This window comes from Oncorhynchus tshawytscha, linkage group LG31 (assembly GCF_018296145.1).
Source record: "Oncorhynchus tshawytscha isolate Ot180627B linkage group LG31, Otsh_v2.0, whole genome shotgun sequence".
Lineage (NCBI taxonomy): Eukaryota > Metazoa > Chordata > Actinopteri > Salmoniformes > Salmonidae > Oncorhynchus > Oncorhynchus tshawytscha.
This window is the reverse complement of record NC_056459.1, coordinates 21,488,804-21,504,453: the sequence shown is the minus strand read 5'-3', so window position 1 is coordinate 21,504,453 and position 15,650 is coordinate 21,488,804. Positions and strand designations below refer to the sequence as shown.

Sequence of the window (15,650 nt, the reverse complement as noted above, 5' to 3'; positions counted from 1 at the left end):
AACAAATGAACACGAGTGTAGAAGGGGAGAATTAGGCTCATTGTGGTCATATCTGTTGACCTGTGCTAGGTGGGAGGGACTGAGGGACAGACTGGCAGTGGGACCTGATCACAATGACATCATGGGAATCACTCACTTGTCTAGACAGGCGAGGCTGAGACACTTTTGCTCCGTAGGGGTCGTTGGGGCAGGGGACGCGTTAGGCTCGTTGCTCTCCTGCAGGATGGAGTTGATGAAGGTGATGGGGGACAGTGGAGTGTCTACCTGGACTCCTGCCCCACCGATCACGGCCTCGGCCGGACAGACCTCCTCCAACACGGGACTGGACGGCTCCTCCTTTATGTGGACCAATGGGCTCGTGCTGAAGACAGGAAGAGAAATGGGGTAATTTAGTTTATTCTTGGATAGTTGGTATGTGGTCAGGAGTTGTTCCTGAATCCTGACTTGACCAGGAAAAGCTTTAGGCCTTAGTTCAGGGTTCCCCAACTGGCGGCCCGCGGGTGACTTTATTTGCCTATCACATCAACTCCAAGTGATTTTCATTTTGGAAATTGGTTCCAAAGTAATCCCACGCATAATAGAGAGGTATGAAATGATTATGTTTTAGTCAAATTATATATCCGTTTGGGCTTCTTGCGGTAAATTTGCAGTCTTCAAATTATTTCTAATTATGTTTCTGCTCCCTGACCATCCCCTCAAGAAAATAATCTAGTTGATGATCCCTGCCTTAGTTGTTAGAGAATTTCTTGGTCAGGTCATGTGATCAGGAAAGAAAAGTAGATTTTTGAAACAAAAAAAACAACAAACACATTTAACAGATGGTTGATGAAATGAGGCAAGCTCACTAACCTTTCCTCTATCCACTCATTAGTGACCTCCACAGGGCTGGCCTGTGCCAGGTCAGTGACGTCAGAGATTATGGGGCCGTTGTTAAGAGACGGCTCTGCCGTGAAGAGACCGGTACTGGTGAATGGTGTGCCTGAGGCCTGGGAAGATGACACACATTCACATACATACTACAGCTGTACTGACATCCTATCAAGATCAGTTTAATTAATATATATATATTTAAAAAAAAAAAAAAAAAAAAAAAAACTTTTTTGTACCCCTTGTTCTCCCCAATTTTGTGATATCCAAATTGGTCATTAGTCTTGTCGCATCGCTGCAACTCCCCTACGGACTCGGGAGAGACGAAGGTCGAGAGCCAATCGTCCTCCGAAACACGATCCTGCCAAGCTGCACTGCTTCTTGACACTGCAGTATCTGGAAGCCAGCAGCACCAATGTGTCAGAGGAAACACTGTACAGCTGGCGACCGAAGTCAGTGTGCATATGCCCGGCCCAACACAAGGAGTCGCTAGATCGCGATGGGACAAGGACATCCTGGCCGGCCAAAACTTCCCCTAACCCGGACGACAATGGGCCAATTGTGAGCCACCTCATGGGTCTCCCGGTCTCGGCCGTCTGCGTCACAGCCTAGGATCGAACCCGGGTCTGTAGTGACGCCATAGACCACTGCACCCCTCGGGAGGCCCTCTAACAAGTTCAGATGCGTAACACAAGCTCAATAACAATACACCTTTCTTAGTGGTGCTCCAGCGACCACACCTCTGAATGAACTATCTTACCTCTGTCTGGTTAAAAGACCAATACATTTAAAAAGTGACTTACAGTAAGTCCTCAGGTCTGAGATATGAATTAGACATCTGTGACTGATGAAGTCTTTTCTGGAGATTGTCACCATTTTGTGTACTTACCTCACTAGCCTACATCAAAACATGCCTTACAAATCAAGTTGTCCATATCATAACTCAATTGTAAAGTACAGTTGTAAGCAATAGCATCAACTGTGAATTCACTCAGCCCGAGTTCCACTCGGCTAGCTTCCCGGGGATGCTGAACTCACGGAGATAGCAGGCGAGCCCTGCAGCGAGGCCTGAAGATGTTCCAGAGAGTACTGCCTGCTGAACTTGGGCAAGGAGTGGGCGGAGCTGCTGTCATTCAGCATCAGGGGACTTTAGTAGTTCCATAGTGAGGAGACACAAGACAAGAGTCAAACACTCACAACCCTTTACTGGTTCACTATTTGACTGAATGTGCGGTAGCAATGTTAAATGACTTGCATCTTTCTCTTCATCCCCAGTACTCTGTTGGACTGCACCAGGGTCACTAGGAACTGGATGAGCTGTGGGAGACAGACACAGTTAGCAGTAGAGCTGGGTGATATTGGCAAATTTCACGATAAATAGAAGTATACATTTCTAACATTAAATTTGCACCGGTTAGCCTACTTTTGTATATTGCCGTATCCTTATAACGTCTACTAATAGTTTGAATGCTTTAACTATCAATTGAACCGTTAGCAAATGGTTGGTACGGTCTGTGTCAACGTTCGGTTTATCGTCCCAGCTCTAGTTAGCAGGAGATGATTGGTTGATTTATTAGACCATTTAAAATCCACAAATACACCCAGACAACAATGCAATGACAGTACAGGGTTGATTCTGGATTAAAAAAAAGGGCTTAGGTGGTGGGCGATGGGCAGTTTGCCCGGCTGACTTTTTTTGGCTCCCCCATCCTGGCAGTGTAGAGAATTTTGGGGCATTTTTAAGCCAACTCTCTGCAATTCTACACATATCTCCATGGGGCTGAGAGAAATTTTTGGAGTTTTAAAGCTAATTTCCTGCAACTCTATGCATTTTGCCATGGCTAGTGCTGTGTTTTTTTGTTGCTCAAACACAATATCAAATTCATTGTTTAAAAAAAATCTAAATTCGCCTTGACTGTCTAGATTATATTATCAAAAAATACAGTACCAAAAGTTTGGACACACCTAGGATTTTTCCACATTGTAGAATAATAGTGAAGACAACAAACCTATGAAATAACACATGGAATCATGTAGTAAGCAAAAAAGTGTTAAACAAATCAAAATATATTTTATATAATTTGAAATTCTTCAAAGTAGCCACCCTTTGCCTTGATGACATTTTTGCACACTCTTGGCATTCTCTCAACCAGCTTCATGAGGTAGTCACCTGGAATGCATTTCAATTAACAGGTGTGCCTTGTTAAAAGTTAATTTGTGGAATTTCTTTCCTTCTTAATACATTTCAGTAAATCAGTTGTGATGTGACAAGGTAGGGTTGGTATACAGAAGATAGCCCTAAAAATACCAAGAAATTGGTTATATTTTAACGTCTGCGTAGCCAGGAGCTAAAGTAAAACTTGGTTCTATTTGTGACGCTTGATGCACTGCATGTCCTGCCTCTCCCATCTCCTCATTGGTTTTTCGGAGCATATACCCACGTGGGTGAATGAAAGATGAACTGAGGTCCACACCCCAGTTGGTGGTGGTAATGCACCTTAAAGTTGGTTGCAAACCACCATAAAAAGTCAAAAGAAGAAGCCTGAAGGAAGAGAGATAATTAGAAATGAACTCGGTTCACCATTTTATCTGTGGATTAATTGTCAGATTAGAGGACCTTGTGCATCAGGTCAAATAACAACCCAATGATTATATCCCAGGACAAATTAGCTACAGTAGCAACAGCAAGCTAGCTAGCTAAATTGCAATACATGTTTAATGCTTTTCGACCTGTCCACAAATGAATATAGTTGGTTCAGAGTTCATTTAGATATTTCAACCTGCGTGTCCTGATTGCATCTGGTGTGGGTGGACAATATCAACATGCGCGTGCAAGCGGTATGGTCAGCATGTTAGAGTTACCAGCCTCAGAAATTGCAGCCCAAATAAAAGCTTTACAGAGTTCAAGTAACAGACACATCTCAACGTCAATTGTTCAGAAAAGACTGCATGAATCAGGCTTTCATGGTCGAATTGCTGCAAAGAAAGCACTACTAAAGGACACCAATAATAAGAAGAGACTTGCTTGGGCCAAGAAACACGAGCAATGGACATTAGACCGCTGGAAATCTGTCCTTTGGTCTGATGAATCCAGATTTGAGATTTTGGGTCCCAACCACCGTATCTTTGTGAGACACAGAGTAGGTGAACAGATGATCTCCGCATGTATGGTTCCCACCCTGAAGCATGGAGGAGGAGGTGGTGGTGTGATGGTGCTTTGATGGTGACACGGTCTGTGATTTATTTACAATTCAAGGCACACAAACAGCATGGCTACCACTGCATTCTGCAGCAATACGCCATCCCATCTGGTTTGCACTTAGTGAGACTATCATTTGTTTTTCAACAGAAAAATGAAGCGACACACCTCCAGGCTGTGTAAGTGCTATTTGACCAAGGAGAGTGATGGAGTGCTGCATCAGATGATCTGGCCTCCACAATCACCTAACCTCAAACCAACTGAGACAGTTTTGGATGAGTTGGACCGCAGATTAAAAGGAAAAGCAGCCAACAACTGCTCAGTATAATAAAATTAATAGAATGAAAAGGAAAGTTTTACATCTTCCTAAGTCTGAGGGTGGTTTTAACCTTCCAGATTTGGAATAGTATAAACTCGATACCCAAGGCTTTTACGTGTGACATATAGTTAAAAGCACTAAAAAGGAACAATGGGTACATATTGAAGATGTGGATGCTCATCCCCAGAATATTTTTACATGTCTATTTTCAAAGGATAAAGCTAAGAACATTAACAACTTCATAGTTAAAAACACTGTAACAACATAGAAGAAAATGAAACATATTCTACAAGAACCAATGTGACTTCCTAAAAACACAACCCTATGGAACATTCCTTGGATAGCTTTTCACAATTCACTGATAAATTGGTCCACATGGAAAACTAAAGGCATAGCAATTGTAAAAGACATGGTAACAGGAAATACATTCATTTCCATGACAGAATTAAAAAGTAATTTTGGACAGACCAATGTAGATAGCATCAAATACATGCAACATACGAGTTACATATCACAAAATTTGGATTAGAAATGTGTTGGACATTAGAGAAACCTTGAGGGAATCGTATTTGAGACAGAAAGGGGTATTCATACGATAGGGAAGATAGACAAAACCTTGCAGAGAGCATATCCAACTGACAATCTCTTAGAAAATAATATAAACTACTGGAACCAAGACTTCAGGAGAACTGATGTTGGCACAAGATGGAGGGAGAGTTGGAGCATAACTAACAAAATTACATTTAACAACAATGTACCCTTAATCCAGTATAAACCAATGTTAATTATACAAGAGACAAAATGCACAAATGCTACAGCACAACGTCAGAGTCATGTCTTAAGTGTAAAACTATTAATGACTCAATAATCCATGCTCTCTGGGAATGCTATAGTCTCCGGAAGTTGTGGGCGGGGCTAGAAAGTTGGTATTACAATGTAATCTTACTTTTAATCCGTCTGTCTGCATATTTCAAGACATGCCATATAGGGATGTCGTGAGATACCCAATGGGTTGGACGATTCTCTTGTCGTCGCTAATCTTGAAAAAACGTATACTAAAAACTTGGAAATCAATCCGCCATCATTGATACAATGGAAAACTCTAATGATGTATTATTTAAATATTGAAAGTGTGTGGGCTACGGAGAGATACAAAATGGTGCCGTTTCAGTCCATGTGGAGGAAAGTGATGCTGGTGCTGGAGACGGGGGTGCTAGTTGGTCTGCGAGGTGTGATGTAGTTGATGTTTCTACAATGTTGTCATTGGTATATGTATGTTTTGTACTGTTCATAAAATATAAAAATAAATAAAAAAGGAAATAAACATTTAGGCGGCCCGAGGATTTCAATGGCCGAAAAATACGTGCAGTACACACATTCAGAATCATTGACGATGACAAACAAGTCTAGGACACAATCCAAGTGTTATAATATATATACAGTGCATCCGGGAAAGTATTCAGACCCCTTGACTTATTACACATTTTGTTACATTACAGCCTTATTGTAAAATGGATTAAGGACAAAGCGAAAACAGGTTTAGACATTTCTGCTAATTGATTAAATATAAAAAAACAGAAATACCTTATTTACATAAGTATTCAGACCCTTTGCTATGAGCCTCGACATTGAGTTCAAGTGCATCATGTTTCCATTGATCATCCTTGAGATGTTTCTACAACTTGATTGGAGCCCACCTGTGGTAAATTCTATTGATTGGAGATGAATTGGAAAGTTGCACACCTGCCTATATAAGGTCCCACAGTTGACAGTGCATGTCAGAGCAAAAACCAAGCCATGAGGTCGAAGGAATTGTAGGTAGAGCTCAGAGACAGAATTGTGTCAAGGCACAGATCTGGGGAAGGGTACCAAAAAATATCTGCAGCATTGAAGGTCCCCATCATTGTTAAATGGAAGAAGTTTGGAACCACAAAGACTCTTCCTAGAGCTGGCCGCCCAGCCAAACTGAGCAATCGGGGGAGCAGGGCCTTGATCAGGTAGGTGACCAAGAACCCGATGGTCATTCTGATAGAGCTCCAGAGTTCCTCTGTGGAGATGGGAGAACCTTCTAGAAGAACAACCATCTCTGCAGCACTCCAACAATCAGGTCTTTATGGTAGGGGGGCCAGACGGAAGCCACTCAGTAAAAGGCACATGACAGCCCGCTTGGAGTATACCAAAAGGCACCGAAAGACTCAGACCATGAGAAACAAGATTCTCTGATCTGATGAAACCAAGATTGAACTCTTTGGTCTTAATACCCAGCGTCTGGAGGAAACCTGGCGTCATCCCTACAGTGAAGCATGGTGGTGGCAGCATCATGCTGTGGGGATTTTTTTCAATGGCAGGGACTGGGAGACTAGTCAGGATCTAGGTAAAGATGAACAGAGCAAAATACAAAGAGATCCTTGATGAAAATCTGCTCGAGAGTGTTCAGGACCTCAGACTGAGGCGAAGGTTCACCTTCCAACAGGACAACGACCTGCACACAGCCTAGACAATGCAGGAGTGGCTTCGGCACAAGTCTATGAATGTCCTTGAGTGGCCCAGCCAGAGTCTGGACTTGAACATCTCTGGAGAGACCTGAAAATAGCTGTGCAGTGACACTCAACATCCAACCTGACAGAGCTTGTGAGAATCTGCAGAGAAGGGGAGAAATTCCACAAATACAGGTGTGCCATATATTTTACGTATGGGTGGAATCGAACCCACTACCCTAGCGTTACAAGCACCATGCTTCACCAAGGACCACATGTTATCACATGAATTACTATGTTGCCATAGCATACAAGACCCAACCCCATGTTCTGCGTGGTCAGAGCAGTGGCAGGTACCGTGACTGTCTTTTACCTTGTTGACGACTTTCTGTTGCTGGGCGTGTTTCTGTCTGAGGCTGGCCACCTCCCTCCACAGAGCTTCATTCTCACTGGAAAGACAAAGGGGATACTCGTTTACAGATCAGTTAATCATTATTTTAAATTGAATGCCACAAATGGCAATATATTACACATTTTAGTCATTTAGCAGACACTCTAATCCAGAGTGCATACACTTTCAAACTTTTTTCGTTCTAGTCCCCCATGGGAATCGAACCCACAAGCGCCATGCTCTACCAACTGAGCCACAAAGGACCGCATATTCAACTGATGCCCAATTAGGCCAACTAATCATTTGCCTTCCATTCCCAAACCCATGACATCCTCTTTGGGTAATGTCATGGACGCTTGCTACAATGACATCAGTCCTTGACATTGTGATGTTTCTTCATACATCATTTGAATAGCCTAATAACCAGCTACAACGCATGTTTTGAAATAAATCAAAGAATGACTAACCAATCTCAGAACAGCACGTCATCCCTAACTGATCTAAAACTCCACAGTACATGTAGCCAAGATGGGGGAAGGGCAAAGGGCAGGAGGGCAAGGGCTTAGACCCTAATCTTTAAGAGCCCCCCATACTGTGGCATGCCTAACGAGGCACAGCAGATTTTTTACAGTACTGGTAAAGATTTGAGGAATAGTTGAGGCAGTTTATTTTGTTAAGTTAATGGCTATTGAAAGATCTTAGCGCACTGTGTTTATTCAGCTTTTTTAGTGCAGTCTATAAAGACCCTGCCCCTCCACCTGGCTCTTAAAGCCTGGCTCCCCAGACTATGGTTAAGCTGCTTTGTGGGTGTGCTCATGGGCCTGATTCATCCATTGTCCATACACATGGCTCACATTAAATTACATGCCCTGGACTCAGACAAAACCTAGCCTGGACCCAGATATGTTTGTGCTGTCCTGTAATCTCTTATGGTCTCTGTCCCACTGGAGTTGGCAAGACAGAGCAAACAGTTATGGAACCAGGCTAGACAACACCTTGATGACTTATGTCAGATTGATTATTCTGGCTCCATGACAAGATGAAGATTTCAGAATCACCTTCAGTTTCCAAGTACATTGAAATGTACCAGGAATGACCTGGTGCTGCCACAATAATCAGAATATAAATGTATATATTTCAGGGTTTGATTAGCATTTGAGTCTTATGTCTTGACTAAGGTGGCCCTAAAAAAGTGCAAATTAAACTATAGATGTAATATCTCAATTTGATCACTCAGCCGCAGGAAATTCAAATGAGCCTTGTGATTGACATAACTTCACTGAAAACCCGCAGTTCTCCCTCGATCAAATGTTAAAGCACCAGACAGAATACATGTCCTACAACTGTAGATCCTACTACATTCAAAAATGTATCTACATTGCTGCCATACATCAACAACTGTCGTTTTACATAGGTTAAAGGGTAGGTAGCATAAACGTAACCACATTCAACATGTGGATTTGCATTAGAATAAGCATCAAAAGTACTGGTTTAAATAACATTCAATTAACTTAGAAGCAAATACTTAGATTTTATTGTTAAAATTCAGCTTGCAAGGTTGCTAGCCAACTAGCCTGTCAACGTTAGCCCTACTAGCCTGCTAACGTTATGTTAGTACTGCTTGAGTCCGCCAGTTGCTATCAAAACCTAGGTTATAGCCACATTAAGTAAACCAAAGTTTAGGAAATACTTAACACCAGCTAATCAGTTATCAAATAATGTTATTAGCATAAGCAGTTCTCTAAACCAATCCGCTCACTTCAATCAACAAGGTTTTTTGCATTAATTTGCATGGTTTCTTCTGAGTGAATGTGCACTACAGTTCAAAAGTTTGGGGTCACTTAGAAATGTCCTTGTTTTTGAAAGAAAAGCTACTTTTTGGTCCATTAAAATAACATCAAATTGATCAGAAATACAGTGTAGACATTGTTAATGTTATAAATGACTATTGTAGCTGGAAATGGCATATCTACATAGGTGAACAGAGGCCCATTATCAGCAACCATCTCTCCTGTGTTCCAATGGAACGTTGTGTTAGCTAATCCAAGTTTATCATTTTAAGGCCAGCATCCTGGAGTTGCCTCTTCACTGTTGACGTTGAGACTGGTGTTTTGCAGGTACTATTTAATGAAGTTGCCAGTTGCGGACTTGTGAGGCGTCTGTTTCTCAAACTAGACACTAATGTACTTGTCCTCTTGCTCAGTTGTGCACCAGGGCCTCCCACTCTTTCTATTCTGGTTAGAGGCAGTTTGCGCTGTTCTGTGAAGGGAGTAGTACACAGCGTTGTATGAGATATTCAGTTTCTTGGCAATTTCTCACCTTCATTTCTCAGAACAAGAAGACTGATGAGTTTCAGAAGAAGGTTCTTTGTTTCTGGCCATTTTGAGCCTGTAATCGAACCCACAAATGCGGATGCTGCAGATACTCAACTAGTCTAAAGAAGGCCAGTTTAATTACTTCTTTAATCAGAACAACAGTTTTCAGCTGTGCTAACATAATTGCAAAAGGGTTTTCTAATGATCAATTAGCCTTTTAAAATGATAAACTTGGATTAGCTAACACAACATTCCATTGGAACACAGGAGTGATGGTTGCTGATAATGGGCCTCTGTACGCCTATGTAGATAAAAAATCTGCTGTTTCCAGCTACAATAGTCATTTACAACATTAACAATGTCTACATTGTATTTTTGATACATTTTATGTTATTTTAATGGACAACAAAAATTGCTTTCCTTTCAAAAACATGGACATTTCTAAGTGACCCCAAAGTTTTGAACGGTAGTGCTGGTGAGCTACTATGTACACTAATACTTGGTTTGGAATACAATTACATGCTAACATGGCTAGTAGCTAATGTTAGCGAGCTGGAACTAGCTAGGTAGCACCGGTTCGCCATATGACGTTGAGAAATAGTGCATTGTGGGTAGTTCCGAAGATATACGGTAATAAGTTCATAAATATGTAACAACACTAAAACATAACTATGTTCGTAGTTATAGGTAACCAGATCGTGACGACAACTAAGTTACTAAGTCTTTGACCACACTGTTACTTTGGTGAGTGAAAGCATGCTTCCTACCCTTTAATAAACACAAGATAGATATATTGGTCCCCACTACGACACACAAGTGTACCCCGTAGGCATCAATGAAAACCCATAGCCTAATGTAACCTATCAAAATAATTTCCTTTTAGAAATGTATTATTTTTGTATTCATTCATAATCAAATCCTTCTGGTGCAGGAATTTTTTACTCCTGCGACTAAACTGGTCAAATTAAGATCTAACTCCTGTATTCTAAACCTGAAAAATCAATCAACATGTAGGCCTAGCTTTCGAGGACAAAATGAAACATTCATTTGCTGATTATCATAGCTTCGGCCTTACAACCTGGCATTGTTATGGAGTAACGCATGTTAACCTTAAGAACTTCCAGTACACAGATGTGGTATTAAAACAGAGACTGAACGAGGGTTGAAGGAGGTGTGTACTGGGGGTGTCATCTGAGTGCTACAGGGCCCTCAAACTTCCCACATGGAAAAGAGAGGTGCTCTATCTGTGTTTATAGACTATCAGTGGTCCTTGCTGCCTTGTAAACTCACCCTGCCCTGTATAAGGTTGCGCCAGAAAAGCCCACTGTCTGTGCTGACCTCCCTGTGGGGCAGATGAACAGGGTTTATAGAGGCAGGTGTGGATGCCTCCAAGTGGATAGGGTCATCACTGACCCCTCCCGAAACACCACTGACCAATAGTTAGAGGGATTATTTAACATGTGAAAGTCATCCGATAATCAGAAACATAGCTATAACTTGTCAGATTTCTCTGAGTGTCAGAGGGGAGGTGCGCAGGTGTGAAAATAACAAGGAATATGGTAAGAGAGAAGCATCCATTTTTATAAGTAAGAGAGATTCTTGTCTCGTTTTATTGAGAGCCACCCACCTTGCGTGATGGACATTCATCGTTTGAGTGATACATCTTAATTTGAAGGTATGGATCGAACAGGCAAGTTGGATGAAATAGATTGGATAAATAATCACATCTTCTTGCACTCTCCTATTCTAAGAGGACATGGTGAGAGACATGGAGAGAGACTGTCATGCCGTGCCGATGGACAGGATGAATAAGGTCATAATGAAAACTGCCCTGCGCATTGCATCATGGTACCATGAAGAAAAAGTCTGGTTTGTGAACATATGTTTGGGACAGGAGAGAAAGCCCTCAGCGGCAATGAAGAGTCCAAGGGTCCAGCTGGAGAATCCAAGTGTGTCTGTGTGTGTGTGTGGAGGAAGGATTGCATTAATTATGTGGGGCCTGACAAGCACCCTGACGGCCTAAAGGCAGCTGGTGTGCAGCCTAGCCACATCATCCCAGCTGCATGACAGGAGCCACTCGGTTTTAGAATGGTGACTAAGCGTCCTGAAACATGATGAAACAACATGTCTCAGAGTTAGGCGCACTGACACAACCCAATGGGTTATCCTATAACTGTTACAAAATGGGAACTTAACTTTGCACCCCATTTCATCAAGACATCTATAATGAGTAGACACGCTAACTAACCAGACAGGTACAATGACACAACTCAATGAGTTATCCCCACATCATTACTGCTACAAACATGGAACTCAGTCTGAACCACAATTGATCTAGTCTGGTCCCAGATTGGTTTGTGCATTTGCTTACTCCATTGTCAAGTCAAATATGGCAATTCCATAATGAGTTAGCAAGAGGCTAGAGCAGAAACAGACTGGCACCCAGGATACAACGTATCAAGTCATCCAGAAAAGGTACACATAGAAGTAACCCTGAACCTATCCTAAACCACAGCCAGGTAAAAACTAAAAACAGAAGGTCCAACTCTCCACAGCTGCAGTTCTACCACAATTAAAAACTCTACTCTACACCACTAGATGTGTGCCTTTAAATCGGTTTTACAAAATAGCGTGAATGTGTTAATTTAGGACAGCTCTGTGGATTCAAACAGCACACTGACTCCTGCATGTATACTTCAGCCTCTGACAGGCCTCTAGGAATTCTGTCTCTAGCAGCCTAATCACTAGCTTAAAATAAACTGGTTGACACCGCCTTAATGCTAGGCTACGGCAGCCCTATGGGGACACAATATACATGCTCGCTAATTTAGCAAAACAGCAGCAAAGCGTGAACGAGAGAGAATCTTATTGTGTGGAACAGAGGCTAAGCTGGGGTAGGAACGTTTTTGGCTCGTTTAAGGGGCAGTCAATTCTGAAAATTTTGGATCTACAGTGCCTTCGAAAAGTATTCAGACCCCTTGACTTTTTCCACATTGTTACGTTACAGCCTTATTCTAAAATTGATCAAATAAAAATCCTCATGAATCTACACACAATACCCCATAATGAAAAAGTGAAAAAGAGGTTCAGAATTTTTTTCAAATGTCTAAAAAAACAAATACCTTATTTACTTAAGTATTCAGAAACTTTGTTAACAGTTAACTTACAGTGCATTCGGAAAGTATTCCGAGTAATTTTCCACAATTAGTTACATAACAGGCTTGAATTTATGAAATAAATAAAAACGTCCTCAATCTACACACAATACCCTATAATGACAAAGTGAAACGTTTTTTTTTTTTTTAAATAAATGTTTGCAAATGTATTAAAAAACAGAAATACCTTGACATAAGTATTCAGACCCTTTGCTGTGAGACTCAAAATTAAGCTCAGGTGCATCCTGCTTCCCGTGATCATCCTTGAAATGTTTCTACAACTTGATAGGAGTCCACCTGTGGTAAATTAAATTGATTGGAGATTAATTGGAAAGACACACACCTGTCTATATAAGGTCCCACAGCGAAAACCAAGCCATGAGGTCGAAGAAATTGTAGGTAGAGCTCAGAGACAGGATTGTGTCAAGGCACAGATCTGGGGAAGGGTACCCAAAAACATCTGAGGCATTGAAGGTCCCCTTCATTGTTAAATGGAAGTAGTTTGGAACCACCAAGACTCTCCCTAGAGCTGGCCGCCAAGCCAACCTGGGCAATCGGGGGGAAAAAGGCCTTGGTCAGGGAGGTGACCAAGAACATGAAGTTCCCTCTGACAGAGCTCCAGAGTTCCTCTGTGGAGATGGGAGAACCTTCCAAAAGGACAACCATCTCTGCAGTACTCCACCAATCAGGCCTTTATGGTACAGTGGCCAGACAGAAACCACTCAGTAAAAGGCACATGACAGCCCGCTTGGAATTGCCAAAAGGCACCAAAAGACTCTCAGACCATGAGAAACAAGATTCTCTGATCTGATGAAACCAAGATTGAACTCTTTGGTCTTAATACCCAGCGTCTGGAGGAAACCTGGCACCATCCCTACGGTGAAGCATGCTGGAGGCAGCATCATGCTGTGGGGATGTTTTCAGCGGCAGGGACTAGTCAGGATCGAGGGAAAGATGACCGGAGAAAAGTACAGAGAGATCCTTGATGAAAACCTGCTCCAGAGCGCTCAGGACCTCAATCTGGCGCGAGGGTTCAACTTCCAACAGGACAACGACACTAAGAACACACCCAAGACAACGCAGGAGTGGCTTCAGGACAAGTGTCAATGTCCTTGAGTGGCCCAGCAAGAACCCGGCCTTGAACCTGATCGAACATCTCTGGAGGGACCTGAAAATAGCTGTGCAGCAACGCTCCCCATCCAACCTGACAGAGCTTGAGAGGATCTGCAGAGAATGGGAGAAACTCCCAAAATAAAGGTGTGTCAAGCTTATAGCGTCATATCCAAGAGTACTCAAGGCTGTAATCGCTATCAAAGGTGCTTCAACAAAGTACTGAGTAAAGGGTCTGAGTACTTAAGTAAATGTGATAGTTTTTTTTTATTTTGAAAAAATTGGCTAAAAGGTCTAAAAGCCTGTTTTGTTTTTCCATTATAGGGTATTGTTACAACCTTACTCAAATGTAACAAAATGTGGAAAATGTCAAGGGGTCTGAATACTTTCCGAATGCACTGTATGTGGATTTGGGGGTTATACTTTGCACTATACTTGTCAGAGCTTTTGTTGATTTTGTTCATTTCAATTTATTAGTTAAGTCGAGTCAACCGTCCAATACTCGTGAGAATGAGTCACAATATGAATCAGAATGTGCCTCAACGTTTCACTTACTGCTTCATGGCGATGATTTGGGAGTCTATGGTCTCCTGCTTGCCCTTTATGTGCTGCACATTGGTCAGGATTTTTGAGACATCGTCTGAGCTCATCTTAAGCTCATCATGTTTAACATTGGACACCTGAGGGGGAGGGAGAACATGACGAAATGGTTAACGCAAACTGTTAAAGGGAGGCGGGAAAGAGATAAAAACAAGCCTTCAGTGTAGGCCTTGGCCCTGACTTGAACCCTGAGGGATAGATCATGGAAACACAATGAAAGTGTATGATTCGGTATTCAGTTTTTAGCATGAACTGGTCAGTTGGCCAGAGGCAGACTATATCAAGGTGCAGATGGAAACAGCAGTAAATCAGTGGACTGAGCGGAGCAGAAAGTGACTGCATTAAAGGGTCCGGCAACATCAGATTACAAGCTCCCTGGCCTGCTTTCTCTAATCCACCCATCCCCAGATGGCAGGCTCCACAGAGACCACTAGATTAGCTCAATCTGTCACAGGAGTGGAGGGGAGCAGAGAGAAAAATCAGGCCAAGCAGGCCATGCACTGGGAGCATATGCTGTCGGTCTGACATGCTGTCTGTCTGAGGAGCATCCCAATAGGTTTCTCTATGAGGAGTTTTACTGAGGCGTTCCATGTGTGTTTTCTACAGGGAGTTGGCTACATAGTTCTGATTATAAATGTAACATATTTGTAATACTTTCTTAACTAATACTGTTTGGGCTATGTAAAGCCTATTTAAAAAGACTGTTCGGAGTTGAGTATGAAGAAGGGCATGATACATGAATCAGAAATATCATGATGATCAACTTTATCATTTTGCACTTACATTGGTAACTTTCCGTTTGATATTTTCCAGCAGATGCTCTTGTCCGCGGAGGAAGTAGGGATGCTGGAATTCAGTGTCGTCCTTCTCGGGCTTCACCAGGCCGCCCTGCTCAATGTGAACTACTTTGCGGAAGCCATCTGTAGAAAGAAAAAAACACAGTTTTGACTGAGACATACCATTCAATTTCTAGAGATACGTGAAATTTACATAGGCAAGTTTCAGAAACAAAAAATACAGGCTAATTTCTAGGTCACTGTATGCAATCATATCCTCCTAGCCTTTTCAGTCTTAATAAATAACATGCAAGTGGATTACAAAACCAAAGATACAAAAAAATCTCAAGGATTTCAGTAAAAAAAATAAATACGTGGTTGCATCTACCTCAACTTCTGGGAAATAGCCTCTAATAAAAATAATTCCTTGGTTGAGTCTAT

General features: G+C 42.0%; 1 protein-coding gene across 5 annotated transcripts in view; it reads right to left on the bottom strand.

Moving 5' to 3' along the window:
* Positions 1-15,650, bottom strand: part of LOC112229522 (heat shock factor protein 1) — a 28,749-nt gene that overhangs the window by 7,987 nt on the left and 5,112 nt on the right. For all 5 annotated transcript variants that reach the window (XM_024395401.2, XM_024395402.2, XM_042310452.1 and 2 more), the window contains exons 3-9: positions 15,217-15,353; positions 14,389-14,513; positions 7,236-7,311; positions 2,123-2,184; positions 1,906-2,014; positions 850-986; positions 137-361 (exon numbers count right to left, since the gene is read on the bottom strand). In XM_024395401.2, coding sequence (XP_024251169.1) covers positions 137-361; positions 850-986; positions 1,906-2,014; positions 2,123-2,184; positions 7,236-7,311; positions 14,389-14,513; positions 15,217-15,353 — 871 coding nt within the window. The remainder of the gene's footprint in view (positions 1-136; positions 362-849; positions 987-1,905; positions 2,015-2,122; positions 2,185-7,235; positions 7,312-14,388; positions 14,514-15,216; positions 15,354-15,650) is intronic.